The 13,719-nt window shown below is 47.8% G+C and overlaps 4 protein-coding genes across 4 annotated transcripts, besides 1 other annotated feature; 3 read left to right on the top strand and 1 right to left on the bottom strand.

Annotated features, from left to right (window-relative positions):
- Nucleotides 1–13,719: part of a sequence feature (contig 1.93 620..340023(-1)) that runs on past both edges of the window.
- Nucleotides 1,039–3,280, top strand: ANIA_05281 (protein POx; the record flags this gene model as incomplete). Its single annotated transcript, XM_050612366.1, has 8 exons — nt 1,039–1,127; nt 1,185–1,299; nt 1,371–1,442; nt 1,498–1,507; nt 1,566–1,642; nt 1,698–1,796; nt 1,853–2,405; nt 2,480–3,280. The coding sequence occupies exons 1-8, from the start codon at nt 1,049–1,051 to the stop codon at nt 3,278–3,280; spliced, it is 1,806 nt and encodes a 601-aa protein (XP_050468297.1). The 5' UTR covers nt 1,039–1,048.
- Nucleotides 6,501–8,312, top strand: cbhC (the record flags this gene model as incomplete). The annotated part of the gene is made up of 8 exons (XM_657794.1): nt 6,501–6,579; nt 6,627–6,695; nt 6,743–7,005; nt 7,073–7,331; nt 7,387–7,524; nt 7,590–7,847; nt 7,942–8,183; nt 8,268–8,312. The coding sequence occupies 8 exons, from the start codon at nt 6,501–6,503 to the stop codon at nt 8,310–8,312; spliced, it is 1,353 nt and encodes a 450-aa protein (XP_662886.1).
- Nucleotides 9,968–11,550, top strand: ANIA_05283 (wax synthase family protein; the record flags this gene model as incomplete). Its single annotated transcript, XM_657795.2, has 2 exons — nt 9,968–10,722; nt 10,787–11,550. 2 exons carry the CDS (start codon nt 9,968–9,970, stop codon nt 11,292–11,294), a joined length of 1,263 nt encoding a protein of 420 aa, XP_662887.1. The 3' UTR covers nt 11,295–11,550.
- On the bottom strand, nt 12,947–13,281 carry ANIA_11474 (uncharacterized protein; the record flags this gene model as incomplete). The annotated part of the gene is made up of 2 exons (XM_050612365.1): nt 12,947–12,985; nt 13,132–13,281. The coding sequence occupies 2 exons, from the start codon at nt 13,279–13,281 to the stop codon at nt 12,947–12,949; spliced, it is 189 nt and encodes a 62-aa protein (XP_050468296.1).

Raw genomic sequence — 13,719 nt, 5'->3', positions numbered from 1 at the left:
TTTGCTGCTCAGAGTTCAGTGTGCAATGATAGAATGGTTGTGCATATGAGCTTGAACAGTATAGAGGTACCCTAAAGTGTTGAATTGCTTTTTATTGGGCTTCCCTGCCTTTTTAATATATCTACCATAAGTTCTAGCCCTGTATTCTACTCGAGCCACTGTTCCAGATATGCCAAACGTGACGTATAGGACTATGGCTCTCTAGATTTCTTACGTTAAGCAAAGCTGGTGTTCGGATACATTATCTTGCAGCTGCAAAGGATAACCAGAGACAAGGATAGTTTGATTATAGTGCCGTCGTAGATAGTGCGTATATTTGACGCAAGCAGTAGCTCCGCGGAGACTTTAAACATTAAAAGTTTCATTGGGCTACCTATGGTTTGCGTAACTCTTCGGGCCGTTGTCATGTAGTACAAGCAGGTAGGAATCCAGGCAGTCCTCCCTGGCTTGGTATACCACACATTATGGCAAGGGCCCATAGGGATGCACAGGTAGCTCCATGATTAATGATACATAGACCGTATCTTTGGTTTCTCTGGGCTTTATCCATTGATGTCGCATTGCTTAATTAGCCTGATGAATTAACCGCTCTTATTAGAGATTATCATCGACAATCAGCCTAGGTCAATACAGTAATCATTTGACATCACAAATTGCACTAGGTTTGAGTGTCGAGGAAGACATAATGTGTCTAAAAATCGTGCTTTACACTGATATCCCGGAGTAATCCAGCTCTGGTACATTGGGTTACAACTTGGCTCCACAGCATTACAACCGATATATTCATTATAGGTGATTCATCACCCCTTCGAAAGCTTCGCAAACGGAAATTACTAAAATACAATGTCAATGATGCTCACTACATCTCTGTTCACGTCATCTTTCTCCGAGGGATACAACAGTGTATTCACATCATTGACTACTACTGCATCGAAAGCACCATGACGGCAAACCATGCCATATAATGAGGCTATCGCCTTCTTAGTATCTTGTATTCGCAGAAGAAGAAGAAAAAGATACAATCAAGATTTGTCAAGCTAATCGCAAGATGCAATACAGCAGAATGACCGCAACCAGGGAAAACCCTAAGTACAAAAATCTGCGTGTGGAAGAATGCGATGTCCTAAGTAAGGGATCCACTACGAATCCCAGAATCTGCGGTATCAAACTGAATAACTCCACAGTCATCGGCTCGGGCCCAGTCGGGGCAACTTACGCAAGGGAGATTCTGGACCCCGGCTCCGGTGCTTCGCCTGGAAGAAAAGCTCCAAAGGTTATTATGGTGGAAACTGGGGCGCAGTATGGAACGCCTCAAGGATTTTTGTTGATCCAATACACAGATAGCTGACTTGCATATCTCCTTGGGTTAGGGAGTCTAAAGTGCCTGGTGAACACAAGAAGAATGCCGTGGTATACCAGAAACACATTGATTCTTTTGTGAAGTAAGTGTCCGATATACTTCTCTACAGTGGAGTTTCTGAGACTCACGACGTCAAGTGTTATTCAGGTAAAAAGGTTTCTGCAAATGATACTTGATATTGCATTCCTTGACCGGGTGATTTTAGGGGAGCCTATTTGCAACCTCTGTCCCAACACGTGTGGATCCGAACCTCAAGTTGCCTCCCGTCTCTTGGTCTCCACGGTGAGATCCACTTACAAACATTAGACAAGTATATCACGAGCTGATCATGGCAAAGTGAAAAACAAAACTTCAACGGGCAGAACAAGGAGCAGAATATCTACCACAACTTAGACGCTAATGGTGTGTCCCGCAATGTTGGCGGCATGTCCACTCAGTGAGTGCCCCAAGCCCTCACAAGAGGAGATTTAGCATTCTACTGACCCATTCCAGCTGGACGTGCGCCACGCCCAGACAGCACGAACTAGAACGGTCAAAAATTTTCGATGACGCTACCTGGGACAGGTTGTACAAGAGAGCTGAGGAGCTAATTGGCACTCGGACTGATGTACTCGACCAATCAATCCGACAACGGTTGGTCTTGGATATTCTACGGAAAAAATTTAAGAATCGCGACGCAAAAGCCCTGCCACTTGCCGCTGAAAAAGTCGAGGGCAAAAACCTGATTAAGTGGTCGTCTTCTTCTACTGTGCTCGGAAATCTCCTTGAAGATGAAAAATTCACTCTACTCGATCAGCACCACTGCGAAAAACTGGAATTCAACGATGAAACCAACAAAGTCAGTTTTGCAATCATCAAGAATCTCGCAAAGCCCCAAACTTCAAAAGAAGATGAAGACAGACTGAGAATAAAGGCAAAGTATGTGATTGTGTGTGGAGGACCGATTCTTACTCCACAGCTCTTGTTCAAGTCTGGATTCCGTTACGATGAGGAGGATGCTGAAGATTCTGAAGGAAATAAATCATCCCTCTATATCCCAGCATTGGTAGGGAAACACCTCCTCCCTGCCCATCATGACGAGCCTTAGAGGAAGAAGCTGACGACTAACTTGATTTTCAGGGTCGGAACTTGACCGAGCAAACAATGTGCTTCTGTCAGATTGTACTGAAGGATAAATGGGTAGAGGAGCTCCAGAAAAATAACTGGGGTCCCGAATGTGAGGAACACCGAAGAAAATATGACGAAGAGGACGACCCCCTGCGAATCCCCTTCGACGATCTGGACCCCCAAGTTACCCTCCCCTTCACTGAGAATACGCCGTGGCATACGCAGATCCACCGTGATGCTTTTTCATACGGCGCAGTACCCCCGGCCATTGACAAACGCACCATCGTCGACCTTCGCTATTTCGGTCGAGCCGAGACGCAGTGGAGAAATCGCGTCACATTTTCCAAGAAACTCACGGACGCGTACGGCATGCCGCAACCAACATTTGACTTCAAGCTCTCGACGAAAGACCGCCTTGAATCGCACAGAATGATGCAGGATATGGAAAAGGTTGCTGGGGAACTCGGGGGGTATCTCCCCGGTTCTGAGCCCCAGTTCCTTGCTCCCGGGCTGGCGCTCCACGTATGCGGGACGACTGCAGCGCTTCGCAAAGGCTGCAGGTCAGAAGACGAGATGAAGAGAATTTCCGTCTGCGATGAGAACTCCAAGGTCTGGGGGGTTGAGAACCTTCACCTCGGTGGCCTCAATGTTATTCCAGGGCCTAGGTCAAATGCGTCTAACCCAACATTGACTGCCATGTGTTTCGCCATCAAGGGTGCGGAGGAGATACGGCGCAAGCTGGGCAAAAAGGGTTCTCACAGTGGTAATCGCGATGACGGAGATGTAGACACTGATACGGACGATGACGCTTGAGGGCGGCCACTTGGTCCCCGCGAGTCCATGAGGATGGTCTTGAACAGAACACCAGTTACCACAGTTGGAAATGCCAGAACACCCCATTGTGATTGGATTCCTGAATATCAATATTACTTTGTGGGTGGATATACAAATTGCACTGTAAACACACAAAAGTACACTCTTGCTTTATATTCTTTATTGAATGAGTGGTCGCTATGTAGCTTTTAAATACAAAACTAGCCTTGTCGGACCATTTGGAGTTTTTCTCTTCGTCCACTTCTGTACAACATCCTTGGAAGCAATATAGTACGATGTCGAGCTTGGAGGCTAGAAACGTTTTATGGCAATGCTCTACCAATTGGGTACAACACATTACCCACACATCGCGCAGTTATGTCTAGTCGAAAATTGTGGTTGATATCACAAGCAGATCTCTTATGGAGATGTGTTTCAAGCAGTCCCAAGTTTATATTTGGCCTATATAAGTAAAATATAAAATCAACAAGTCCATATCAATCTGTGTCCCTTCAAGTGCATAAAGGATTATCTGGGCCCAGACTGTCTGGTCTACTAGCTATTGATGCGGCTGGCAGAGAACTGCAGCTTATAAATGTACTGCTGTAACGGGCGTAGGCAGTATTATTTTCAACTGGCTGTCCTGTATAAACGAGTATCACAAGCTTAGAGAAAGAAACAAAAGATAGAAGCGCAGATATCTTCCTCCCCGCTTTATCAACCATTCTGACTTCCCGGACCTGTATGCCGACGGATCCCTTTCCCGAAGTTATGAGGACGGATCTCCTTTCCTAAGCTTCGAGGCCGCACTTCCGAGGCCGTATACTGATGTTGCAGAAACCTTATTTAGGACTGGGTTGAGGGCATGGCCGACAACCCAAAATCCAGGCCATAGCCTGTGACACCCACCCCTCCACATGCTTCTAACAGACAACAAAGATTATAGCCCTGCACTACTACAGATATCAGTATACTTGGACAGCTTGCAAACTGGCCAAGGGGCAGGGTATGGCTATGCAGCCTACTTTGGCCGTATCCTGGTAACTAAGAGGCATGGTCCCACAGGTCTTAGGACAGAGGTCTATGATGCAGAAATTAGGTGCTGTGGAAGGCCTACACGCGGCCTGGGACAACCATGTATATGCTACTCTATCCACCTAGTAATCCTCCTTGATAACCTAGCAGAAGCCTGCCTGCTAGCAAGCTAAAGGCCAATACTACATAGGCATCGATGTTAGAGTCCTTTAGCCAACTAGCTGCCCAGTAGATGGAGGCCCCTTTAATCTTAACCATGTCATAGAAGCCTCTTCAGGTTCACTGGGTTCTAGGCCACTCTGGAATTGTCGGAAATGAGCTGGCAGACAAATTGGCTAAGCTTTGGTCTTCAATATACAGTCTCAACATCCCCCCTCCCCAGCAGACCTATGACGGGAGGCAAAACAGCGGCTTCATACAGAGACAAGTACAGCATATGCTAGTAAGGCACCCGAAGCCCATAAAACCCTCAATATCAGACCCTATACAAAGGAAGGCCACTCCCGCGAGCACAAGCTCCCTCAATGGGTACTTGGCCGACTCATCGCCGCCTGTAAAGGACACAGAGACTTTACAGCATACCACCAATAGTTTAACCACACAGACTACTTGGAGAGCTGCTCTTGTGACAAGACAACGTCTTCAGTATACTTCTTCTTCTGCCCATACACCAGAAAGCGCTGGAACGATAGATGGAGATATATAAGGGATGGCCTGTCAAAAACAATAGATTGGCTCTTAAGTACAGCTGCTGGGGCTGAAGAATTCAGCCGCATTGTACAAGAATCATCCTTTTTCAAGGATATATACCCGAACTGGGCCCTCCGGAGCGCTTGATAGTGCAACAGTCTATACATCTACCTGGATAAAGGGTACAGCCCCTCCCCCCCATCTATAGGTAGCCAAACGGGCATCTGCCCCCAGAAGACCTGGCCAGTCTGACTTCCCGGACCTGTATGCCGATGGACCCCTTTCCCAAAATTATGAGGACGGATCTCCTTTCCTAAGCTTCGAGGCCGCAATTCCGAGGCTGTATACTGATGTTGCAGAACCTTATTTAGAAGCAGGTTGAGGGCATGGCCGACAACAAAAATCCAGGCCATAGCCTGTGACCGATGCCCCCTGGGAGGCCGCAGATTACGTGGGCCCCGTGATCCGCCGAGTGACGTTAAACCAAACCAAATCAAACCACAATATATTGTGGTAGTTACATCCTGAGTGCCAGCCAGTATATAATCCTTATAAAAAATTCGTGCGACCTGTATACTCAACGAATCTGGTGATTTCACTCAATAATAGCTTATTTGGTTTGTTAACCAAGTTCTTATCAGGCTTTCATGACAAACTGGACTCCGTCTGGTCGAGGCTATAGTGGTGCTGGTAAGATATTAGGCCAAGCTTGGAAGGCACAGATCATGTAAGGGTGACCAAACAGGTACGGAGAGATGCATTACCGTAGGATGTTTAACAGGAGAAGCATCCCTTACATAAATCTATCTTTTAATATCATTCCATGACTTTGTTGGCGGTCACCATCCTATGATTTGCAATACAAAGTGTATCTGAGCATGTCATAGCTACACCAAGTTTTATGGGAATATAAATGCTTAGACTTTTACTTAATCTAATTCAGCCAAAAATTCAAATAAAAAGCAATTGAGGTGGCAGGCCGGGCCGGGAGACCGCTAGAATCAACGGGAACCAGTCGCTAATTCTTGCTCACTTTAATTGACCCGGGCCTCCTTCTGCACGCAAGCGGGGAAATTAATTAAGCATAACCTCAATTCCATGATTCTACCATGATCTCCGCTCTCTTTTCGGATTATGCAGGTGCACCCTGAGAAATGGCGTCGCTAAATACCTTCAGGGCGCTGCGGCAATGACAGCAGGTGGCTGCTCCACTCTGTTTGCAATGCAGGTTCATGGCCTACCACCCCGCCGTGTCTGAAGAGAACGGACGGAGTATCCCGCGCATTCTGCATCTCCTATTTCGGTCACATCCATAGCAAAGTAACCAGAATGAAGGCTACCTGTAGCCCTAACTCACAAGCGGAGACGGCGGTGGTTCCGTCAGGAAATGGTAGGGAGAGACCTATATAACCCTTCTAGGACCACGCAGAGTCCGCTGCCTCTGAAAGAGTGTAGCAAGTCAACATCTGGTTATCTAGTTCGTCAAGTCTTCAAAATGCACTACTCTGCTTCAGGTCTCGCGTTGGCATTCTTGCTTCCTGCAATTCAGGCTCAGCAAACTCTCTATGGGCAATGTATACACTAACCGGCGCTCTAATTTTGCATTGCTAACAAGTATCAGGTGGGGGATCTGGCTGGACCGGTGCTACGAGCTGTGTAGCTGGCGCAGCGTGTTCTACTCTGAACCAATGTATGCGCATTCAATACAGCTTGGGATGTTGCTAACAACCCGAATAGGGTACGCTCAGTGCTTGCCAGCCGCAACCACCACGTCTACTACCCTGACCACGACAACATCTTCAGTAACCACGACGAGCAATCCTGGCTCTACGACAACTACAAGCTCTGTTACTGTCACTGCCACTGCATCTGGAAACCCTTTCAGTGGCTACCAGCTCTACGTCAACCCTTACTACTCATCTGAGGTGCAAAGTATCGCCATTCCATCCCTCACTGGGACACTCTCCTCGCTTGCACCGGCAGCCACTGCTGCCGCCAAGGTACCTTCTTTTGTATGGCTGTACGTTATTTCCTCCCATATGGTTCCGTGTATAGGACTGAAGTCAGACAAGAGATGTTGCCGCAAAGGTGCCCACAATGGCGACCTACCTCGCGGATATCCGGTCACAGAATGCTGCCGGAGCCAACCCTCCTATTGCAGGCCAATTTGTTGTTTATGACCTTCCGGACCGTGACTGCGCCGCTCTGGCCAGTAATGGCGAGTTTGCCATTTCAGATGGCGGGGTGCAGCATTATAAGGATTATATTGATTCCATCCGCGAAATTCTCGTGGAGTACTCAGACGTCCACGTAATCCTGGTTATTGGTGAGCGCGATCTACCCGCTATATTGGAAGGCAATTCTGATCTCCTTGATGATAGAACCGGACAGTTTAGCTAATCTTGTCACAAACTTGAACGTTGCTAAATGTGCCAACGCCCAGAGCGCTTACCTGGAATGCACAAACTACGCGGTCACGCAGCTCAACCTTCCGAACGTGGCCATGTATCTTGACGCTGGTATTACCCATTCCCCCTTTCGTTCTCAGTTCCCTTTCAGTCTGTCGCAGTACTAAACAAGACAGGACATGCCGGCTGGCTTGGCTGGCCAGCAAACCTCCAGCCCGCCGCAAACCTCTACGCAGGAGTCTACTCAGACGCCGGGTCACCGGCCGCACTTCGTGGTCTTGCTACCAACGTCGCCAATTACAACGCCTGGGCAATCGATACCTGCCCTTCATACACGCAAGGTAACTCCGTTTGTGACGAAAAGGACTACATCAACGCCCTCGCTCCCCTGCTTCGCGCTCAGGGCTTTGACGCTCACTTCATCACAGATACGGGTAACCTCTCCCTCTTAGCTCAGTCCTTCCCTTCTCTAGAGTCCTTCCTTTCTTCGTTATTTAATCCGACCGCTAACTTCTGATGGTTGAAAAGGCCGCAACGGGAAGCAGCCAACAGGCCAACAAGCCTGGGGCGACTGGTGCAACGTCATCGGCACGGGCTTCGGCGCGCGCCCATCCACGAACACAGGTGATTCCTTATTGGATGCTTTTGTCTGGGTTAAACCTGGTGGCGAGAGTGACGGGACTTCTGATACGTCCGCGGCGCGGTATGATGCGCATTGCGGGTATAGCGACGCGCTGCAGCCAGCGCCCGAGGCGGGAACTTGGTTTCAGGTATGTACATGAACGCTCTTACAGTATATTTGATAAATGTTAGACCTGAGAGGTCATGCAAGTGCTGATGATTTACATCTCCAGGCATATTTCGTGCAGCTTTTACAGAATGCGAACCCGTCTTTCTAGGAAGTTGGCTGCGGAACCATTGATTGAAATCCAATGAGACATTTATCGAATGTCCTACTATATGCCATAACTTGTCTATCAGATGGATGTGATATATTGATAATATATTAACCCTACCTCAGTTGATATTGTTGCAGGTGAATGTACTCTGTATACGCAAATCTCTCGTTTCCGCAAAACCTGCTGCATTAAAGTACGCATTATAAGCTTTTTCACAAACGACCCAAGCTGATGTTGATATGACATCCCATGCACCTCCACCGGTAAACTCGCAATGTGGCCTCCAGCTTCCTTGAAGGTGTACTTCTTATGGTAGCTCTTCTCCTCCCAGCTCGTCAGCAGAGCGACCGTTTCACAATTCCGGATCTCGCAGATATCTCTCATATTGATACGGTGCCAGAAGACTGCATGCATAAAGCCGTGCATCGTGGTGACCCCCTTGCTAACCTCGGTCTGTTATGCAGCGAGGTTGGGGGTGCTCGATGACTTTCTCGCGATGCGTGACGGCCACAGAAGGAGTCAAAAAGGTAGGATCACGCAGCGTTATCTCAGCCTCGTCCACGCCGCTATTGGCGAAGCGGAACCTCGCCGCAAAGTTTCAGTTACATTCAGATGGACGCCCTCCGTATAGCTATGGGTGGTCGAATTGAAACATTTAATGGGCTCATTGTCGAACAGCTGCCTCGATGTGATCAGGTTATGCGTCCCCATAGCTATAATATTGCCTCATCTAGGTTATAATTGAAGTGAATATTGCCCGGAAATAGCAGAAGGCTCCACATAAATAACGGCAGCTGGAGCTTGCATTTTGAAAACCAAAATAGGACAGCTCTTTATATGACTAGGCGTCACATACGTTAGGCCTTTACCTATTCCGGAGCGAATAACTGGGCAATCGTAAAAGATCTTGAAATTAGACCGTGACAAAACCGGAAAAACCGCGCGGGCTTGGGGTGTAGTGGACGCTCAATGAGGAAAGGGCAGAAGGAAACAGTATTAACTTAACGAACGTAGTCTATTGAGAGTCGGACGCCGTATTACGGTTGATTCTATATTTCAATGACGGTGGATGTCCTCTTCAATCTCTCTCGATTCAATACATACGGTAAAGGGGTCAGATCAGGGGTCATAGATTAGGCCGCTTATATCACGTGGGGTAGGTCAAGATGCTCGCATGACACCCCCTTTTCGATATCGTCGGGTAACCTGCGGGCTACCCGCCAAGAACCCAGTTTGCATAAAACTTCTATATTAGGTGAGTACACAGGTGAGTCTATACTAGGCTCTAATCAATGTATCGGCTTGCTGATTAATTCTTTTTCTAGCTTCATACAGCATGTTTGTTTTGGTTGACATCCCACGGGTACCCAGAAACCCGCGGGAGTTTATGGTCTGGACCCGTACCTGACCCCCGGTCCAGGCCATGTGCCCATACTCGATTCGTTGCAGATTTTTGGGTAGATCCGTTACCGGTAAACCGTAACCGCGGGTTAGGTCTACCTGGAATATAGTTCCTCCGTATGGGCTCTTTCGGACTAGAACTCCTTGGCGTAAGCTCGCTAAACAGGAACGAAGGTTTATAAGCACAAAAGTTCCCGGTTTTACTGTACCTGGTGCAGTGGAACTCCTCCTTTTGCAATCGGTTCATTGCAGCCATGACTGAATATCAAACAGTGTCTAGGCTGTCCTTTCTGACCGCCACGCAAACCCTGATTCCCCCTGTTGTTGTGATTGCGACACCAAAGGGCTCAATCTTGCGCTATGTGTCCATCCCGTGTATGATTTGGGTCTGGAGTTTGATGCTGTACCCTGTCGAAAAGCCGTCGTATTTGGCGGTCACATTCGCCGCTGGTGGTTGGATGCACATCATTACAGCTCTCGATGTTCTATTAATTAACCCCAAATGTGCGGGGGATTTTGTCGACGCTGATGGGAAGATTCAGAGCCATTTCTCCCGTCTTCGAAGTGCCATAGGGCTTATGGGTAATCCACGGAAGCTCAATACACCTAGGGAAGCAAAAAATACGCCTCCTGTCCCAAAATACTATACGAAAAGCAGCCCGACAACTATCCCACGAGGCCGCTTCTTGATCCGAGAATCTGCAATTGCAGCGTGGCAATATTTGGCTCTAGATGTATTGGCTTTACAAGCCGCCAAATCAGCTCTGGAGAAAAAGGAAAAAGCAACGGTCCACTATTCTCAACCCACCGACAACTTATGGGTGGAAGTCTGGATCGAGAACGTCATCGCCGCTTTGGTGGCTTGGTTTGTTTTATCACGAATTCTGATCAGTTTCTATTATCGCTTGTTGTCCACTATCTCTGTGGCTCTGGGACTTTCGTCGCCGGAATCGTTCCCACCGCTATTCAATAAGATGACTGACGCGTACACATTACGAAACTTCTGGGGGTAAGTCCCTACATGAACGCCCGTTTATAGTTATAATTAGTGCTATACTGACGCATTCTGACAGAAAATTCTGGCATCAGATTCTACGAGTAGATTTCACAGCTGTGAGCAACTTTGTTACCTGTAAGGTACTCAGTCTCCCTAAACCATCAATACTAGAACGCTACACCAACGTGTTTCTGGTCTTCTTCCTCTCGGGTATTCTACACATCACAAATGACGTTGTTATGAATGTCCCTATACGCGACTCCGGTGCTATGACTTTTTTCTTGTCTTTCACTATTGGATACATGATTGAAGATGGCGTCCAAGCTGTCTGGAAACAATTATATGGCTCTCAGAAAGCTCCTCAGGAGCCAGAGCTATGGAAAAAGGCTATTGGGTTTATTTGGGTTGTGGCATTCCTGGCGATAGCATCGGCTGGATATTTTAGGCCATCGCAGACGCGACCAGAGAGTCAGTTGGCATTCGTGCCTTGGAGTGTCACAGAGATTATTGGTCTTGATGTCGTGGTAGGCATGATTGCGTTTGGTGCGGTTGTCTTGAGGGTCGTCTTTGAATGTGAGATCTGAAGCAGATGTATTCGGAACTCGCTCTCTTTATTGACAGGGTTACCGACAAACACGGAGGCCTGATAAAGTCTCTCCATAACCGACCGTGAAAGAGCTGTTCGTCTGATCTTCCCATTCTCTAACATAGTGAGCTACGCTGCATGAACCATACTGAAGGGATATTATTAGCGCACACGTCCGCTAAATGGGCAAGGTTACCCAGTGTCCATTTGTTGACTGGTATATACATGGGCGAAATAATACTCCTTTCTTTGGCCAAGAATCATTAAAAAGACTGCATACGTAAACGTCAACACTTTCTCCCAACCAGAACCCGAACCCAACGACGGCTAGTTTGAGTTGAGCTGGGTGCATAGCTCCTTCGATCTGACAACGGATCCCCTTCGCACAGACTCATCCCGGACGTCTCATATCGCGGCGGCAGAAATTGTACATCAATGCTGGACCGAACAGATGCTTCTGGAATATTGTGGTATTGTACACGAGAACCCTGACGCGTCTCGGGAAGACATTACTTGATGTACATGGAGAACGACGCCGAGGTGGACAAAGCCACTCACTGGCTGCAGATGGAGGCCAAGGAGTCACCAAGGCTTGCGCCGCTACTTTTCTAAGCAATCTTTTCTAAGCAATAGGTCAGACTCTGGTATGGTCAGTTATAATTGCTTCTCGGGTAAGGCGTATGCTATGAATCTGTTCCTGTATTGAGGGACTCAACAATAACCCAGAGTATGCCGTCCGCATAAGATTCGTGACTTAAGGCTTCGGGCGCGTCTCCATAATCAACCACGAAGCTCTGCCTCATGCTTTCCGGCTTTCTTACGGAGCTCGTAGTGCTTTATAGGAAGAAAAAAGAACCAAGGGAACCAAGTAAGCCTTCAGAAGATGAACTCCAGAGTCTGATGAACCCAAGAAATGTGGTGTCATTGGCAATCAGGGACATTACCTTTTGGCTAAAAGAACCATTGCACGCGGCCAAACTCACAGCCAAGACTAAAGAAGCACAGCTAAGACTGCTCTAAAAGCACGCTAGCAGTTGGAAGTCGTGGAGAGCCCGCGTAAAGCTCAAGTTTTGGCAAATCCCTAGCAGTATTACGCACCAACTTCGGCCGCCAGGCCGTCCACCCTCTTGCAAATTTAGAGACATTATATTCAAGTCTGGATCGTCCAGACTGTCTCCTTGTCATCATAATTGCCTTTCAAGCGGCTGCAACTTGGCCTATGTAACCATACCTGGCATGCCATGCGACCGAATACAGGCGCAAAAAGATAGCTTTCAACATTGCAAATTTGAAACATCCCCCGCACGGTACTGCAAAAGCAAGAGGGTATACGTCGCTGCATTCACAAGTATTGTGCTAAATAACTGGCATTTCATCCGTATGGGGCTCTTCGTTGCCGGCAGACGATCAGCGTTGCATATACCGTAACTGGGACAGTTTGCGAGAGCACGGACTGCTGCCCGGGCCGTTCGAGAAACAGCGGGGACAGCTATGGGGCATTCTATATACTAGTAAGTAGAAGCCGTCTCTGGAGTAAGTGATTAACGATGAACGCTGGGGTAATTTCTTGCATAGGCCAGACAGAAGATTGAAACATCCTCCTAGCCGTAACCGCCGTCAATGATCAGTGAGCCGAAATGTTTATTTATTCTAACAAGCCCTCGGAATTGAGCCAGTTCTTTCCCAGATCTCGTATGTCAACAGCAGTCTCATGAAAATGTGGAAAACGCAGCCTTTCATCACGCTCCTGCCGGTCCTCCTGGCCCTCCTGGGATTCTCCTGCGGAGCAGCCGCATCTTCTAAGCAACCCTAACAACCTCAATAACACAGCCTACCTCTACCCCGTCACAGCCCCAAACACGACTATCTGCTCGATCGCGGCTACCACCAACCGCGGCATCTGTGATATCGCGCGCCAAAACTTGACGGTGAAGCGCTCGTACGCCAGCTTGGTTGATCAGAAAATGCGCCTTGACGTCAGCCATATTGACAAACTTGATTTACTTGCAGGCTATCCACAAGCTCGAATCAGCACATTTAGGCTGGATACAATCAGAAACAGTTTCCAAGCAGCAGGACTAGTGCCATTGAATTCTGAACCAGTGCTTTCAAAGATTAGTATTCAGGCTCGTACGCCTACACCCCCTGGAAGCCGTGGCTGCCAGGAAAGCACTTTTTGCCCACATATACCAGCAAATGTTGATGAGCTTCTAAAGCAAGCTTCTTCATTCAGAGATTTTCTTAAACAGCACTCAACAAGTCCACCATCACTGTCCTATAATGCCCTAAACCAGCTAATTAAGGGCTGTCAAATTGCAATGCAAAAGGGCATACTATTGGAGCAAGAGAATAGGGCGCTACATGCTGAAAATGCCATACAAAGGCGAAACGAGCTCGTACGCATAGATGGATAGCTCATAATA

The sequence above is a fragment of the Aspergillus nidulans genome, chromosome V, assembly GCF_000011425.1.
Source record: "Aspergillus nidulans FGSC A4 chromosome V".
Lineage (NCBI taxonomy): Eukaryota > Fungi > Ascomycota > Eurotiomycetes > Eurotiales > Aspergillaceae > Aspergillus > Aspergillus nidulans.
Note: the sequence above shows the minus strand (reverse complement) of the source record. Positions and strands in the feature narration are given on the sequence as shown.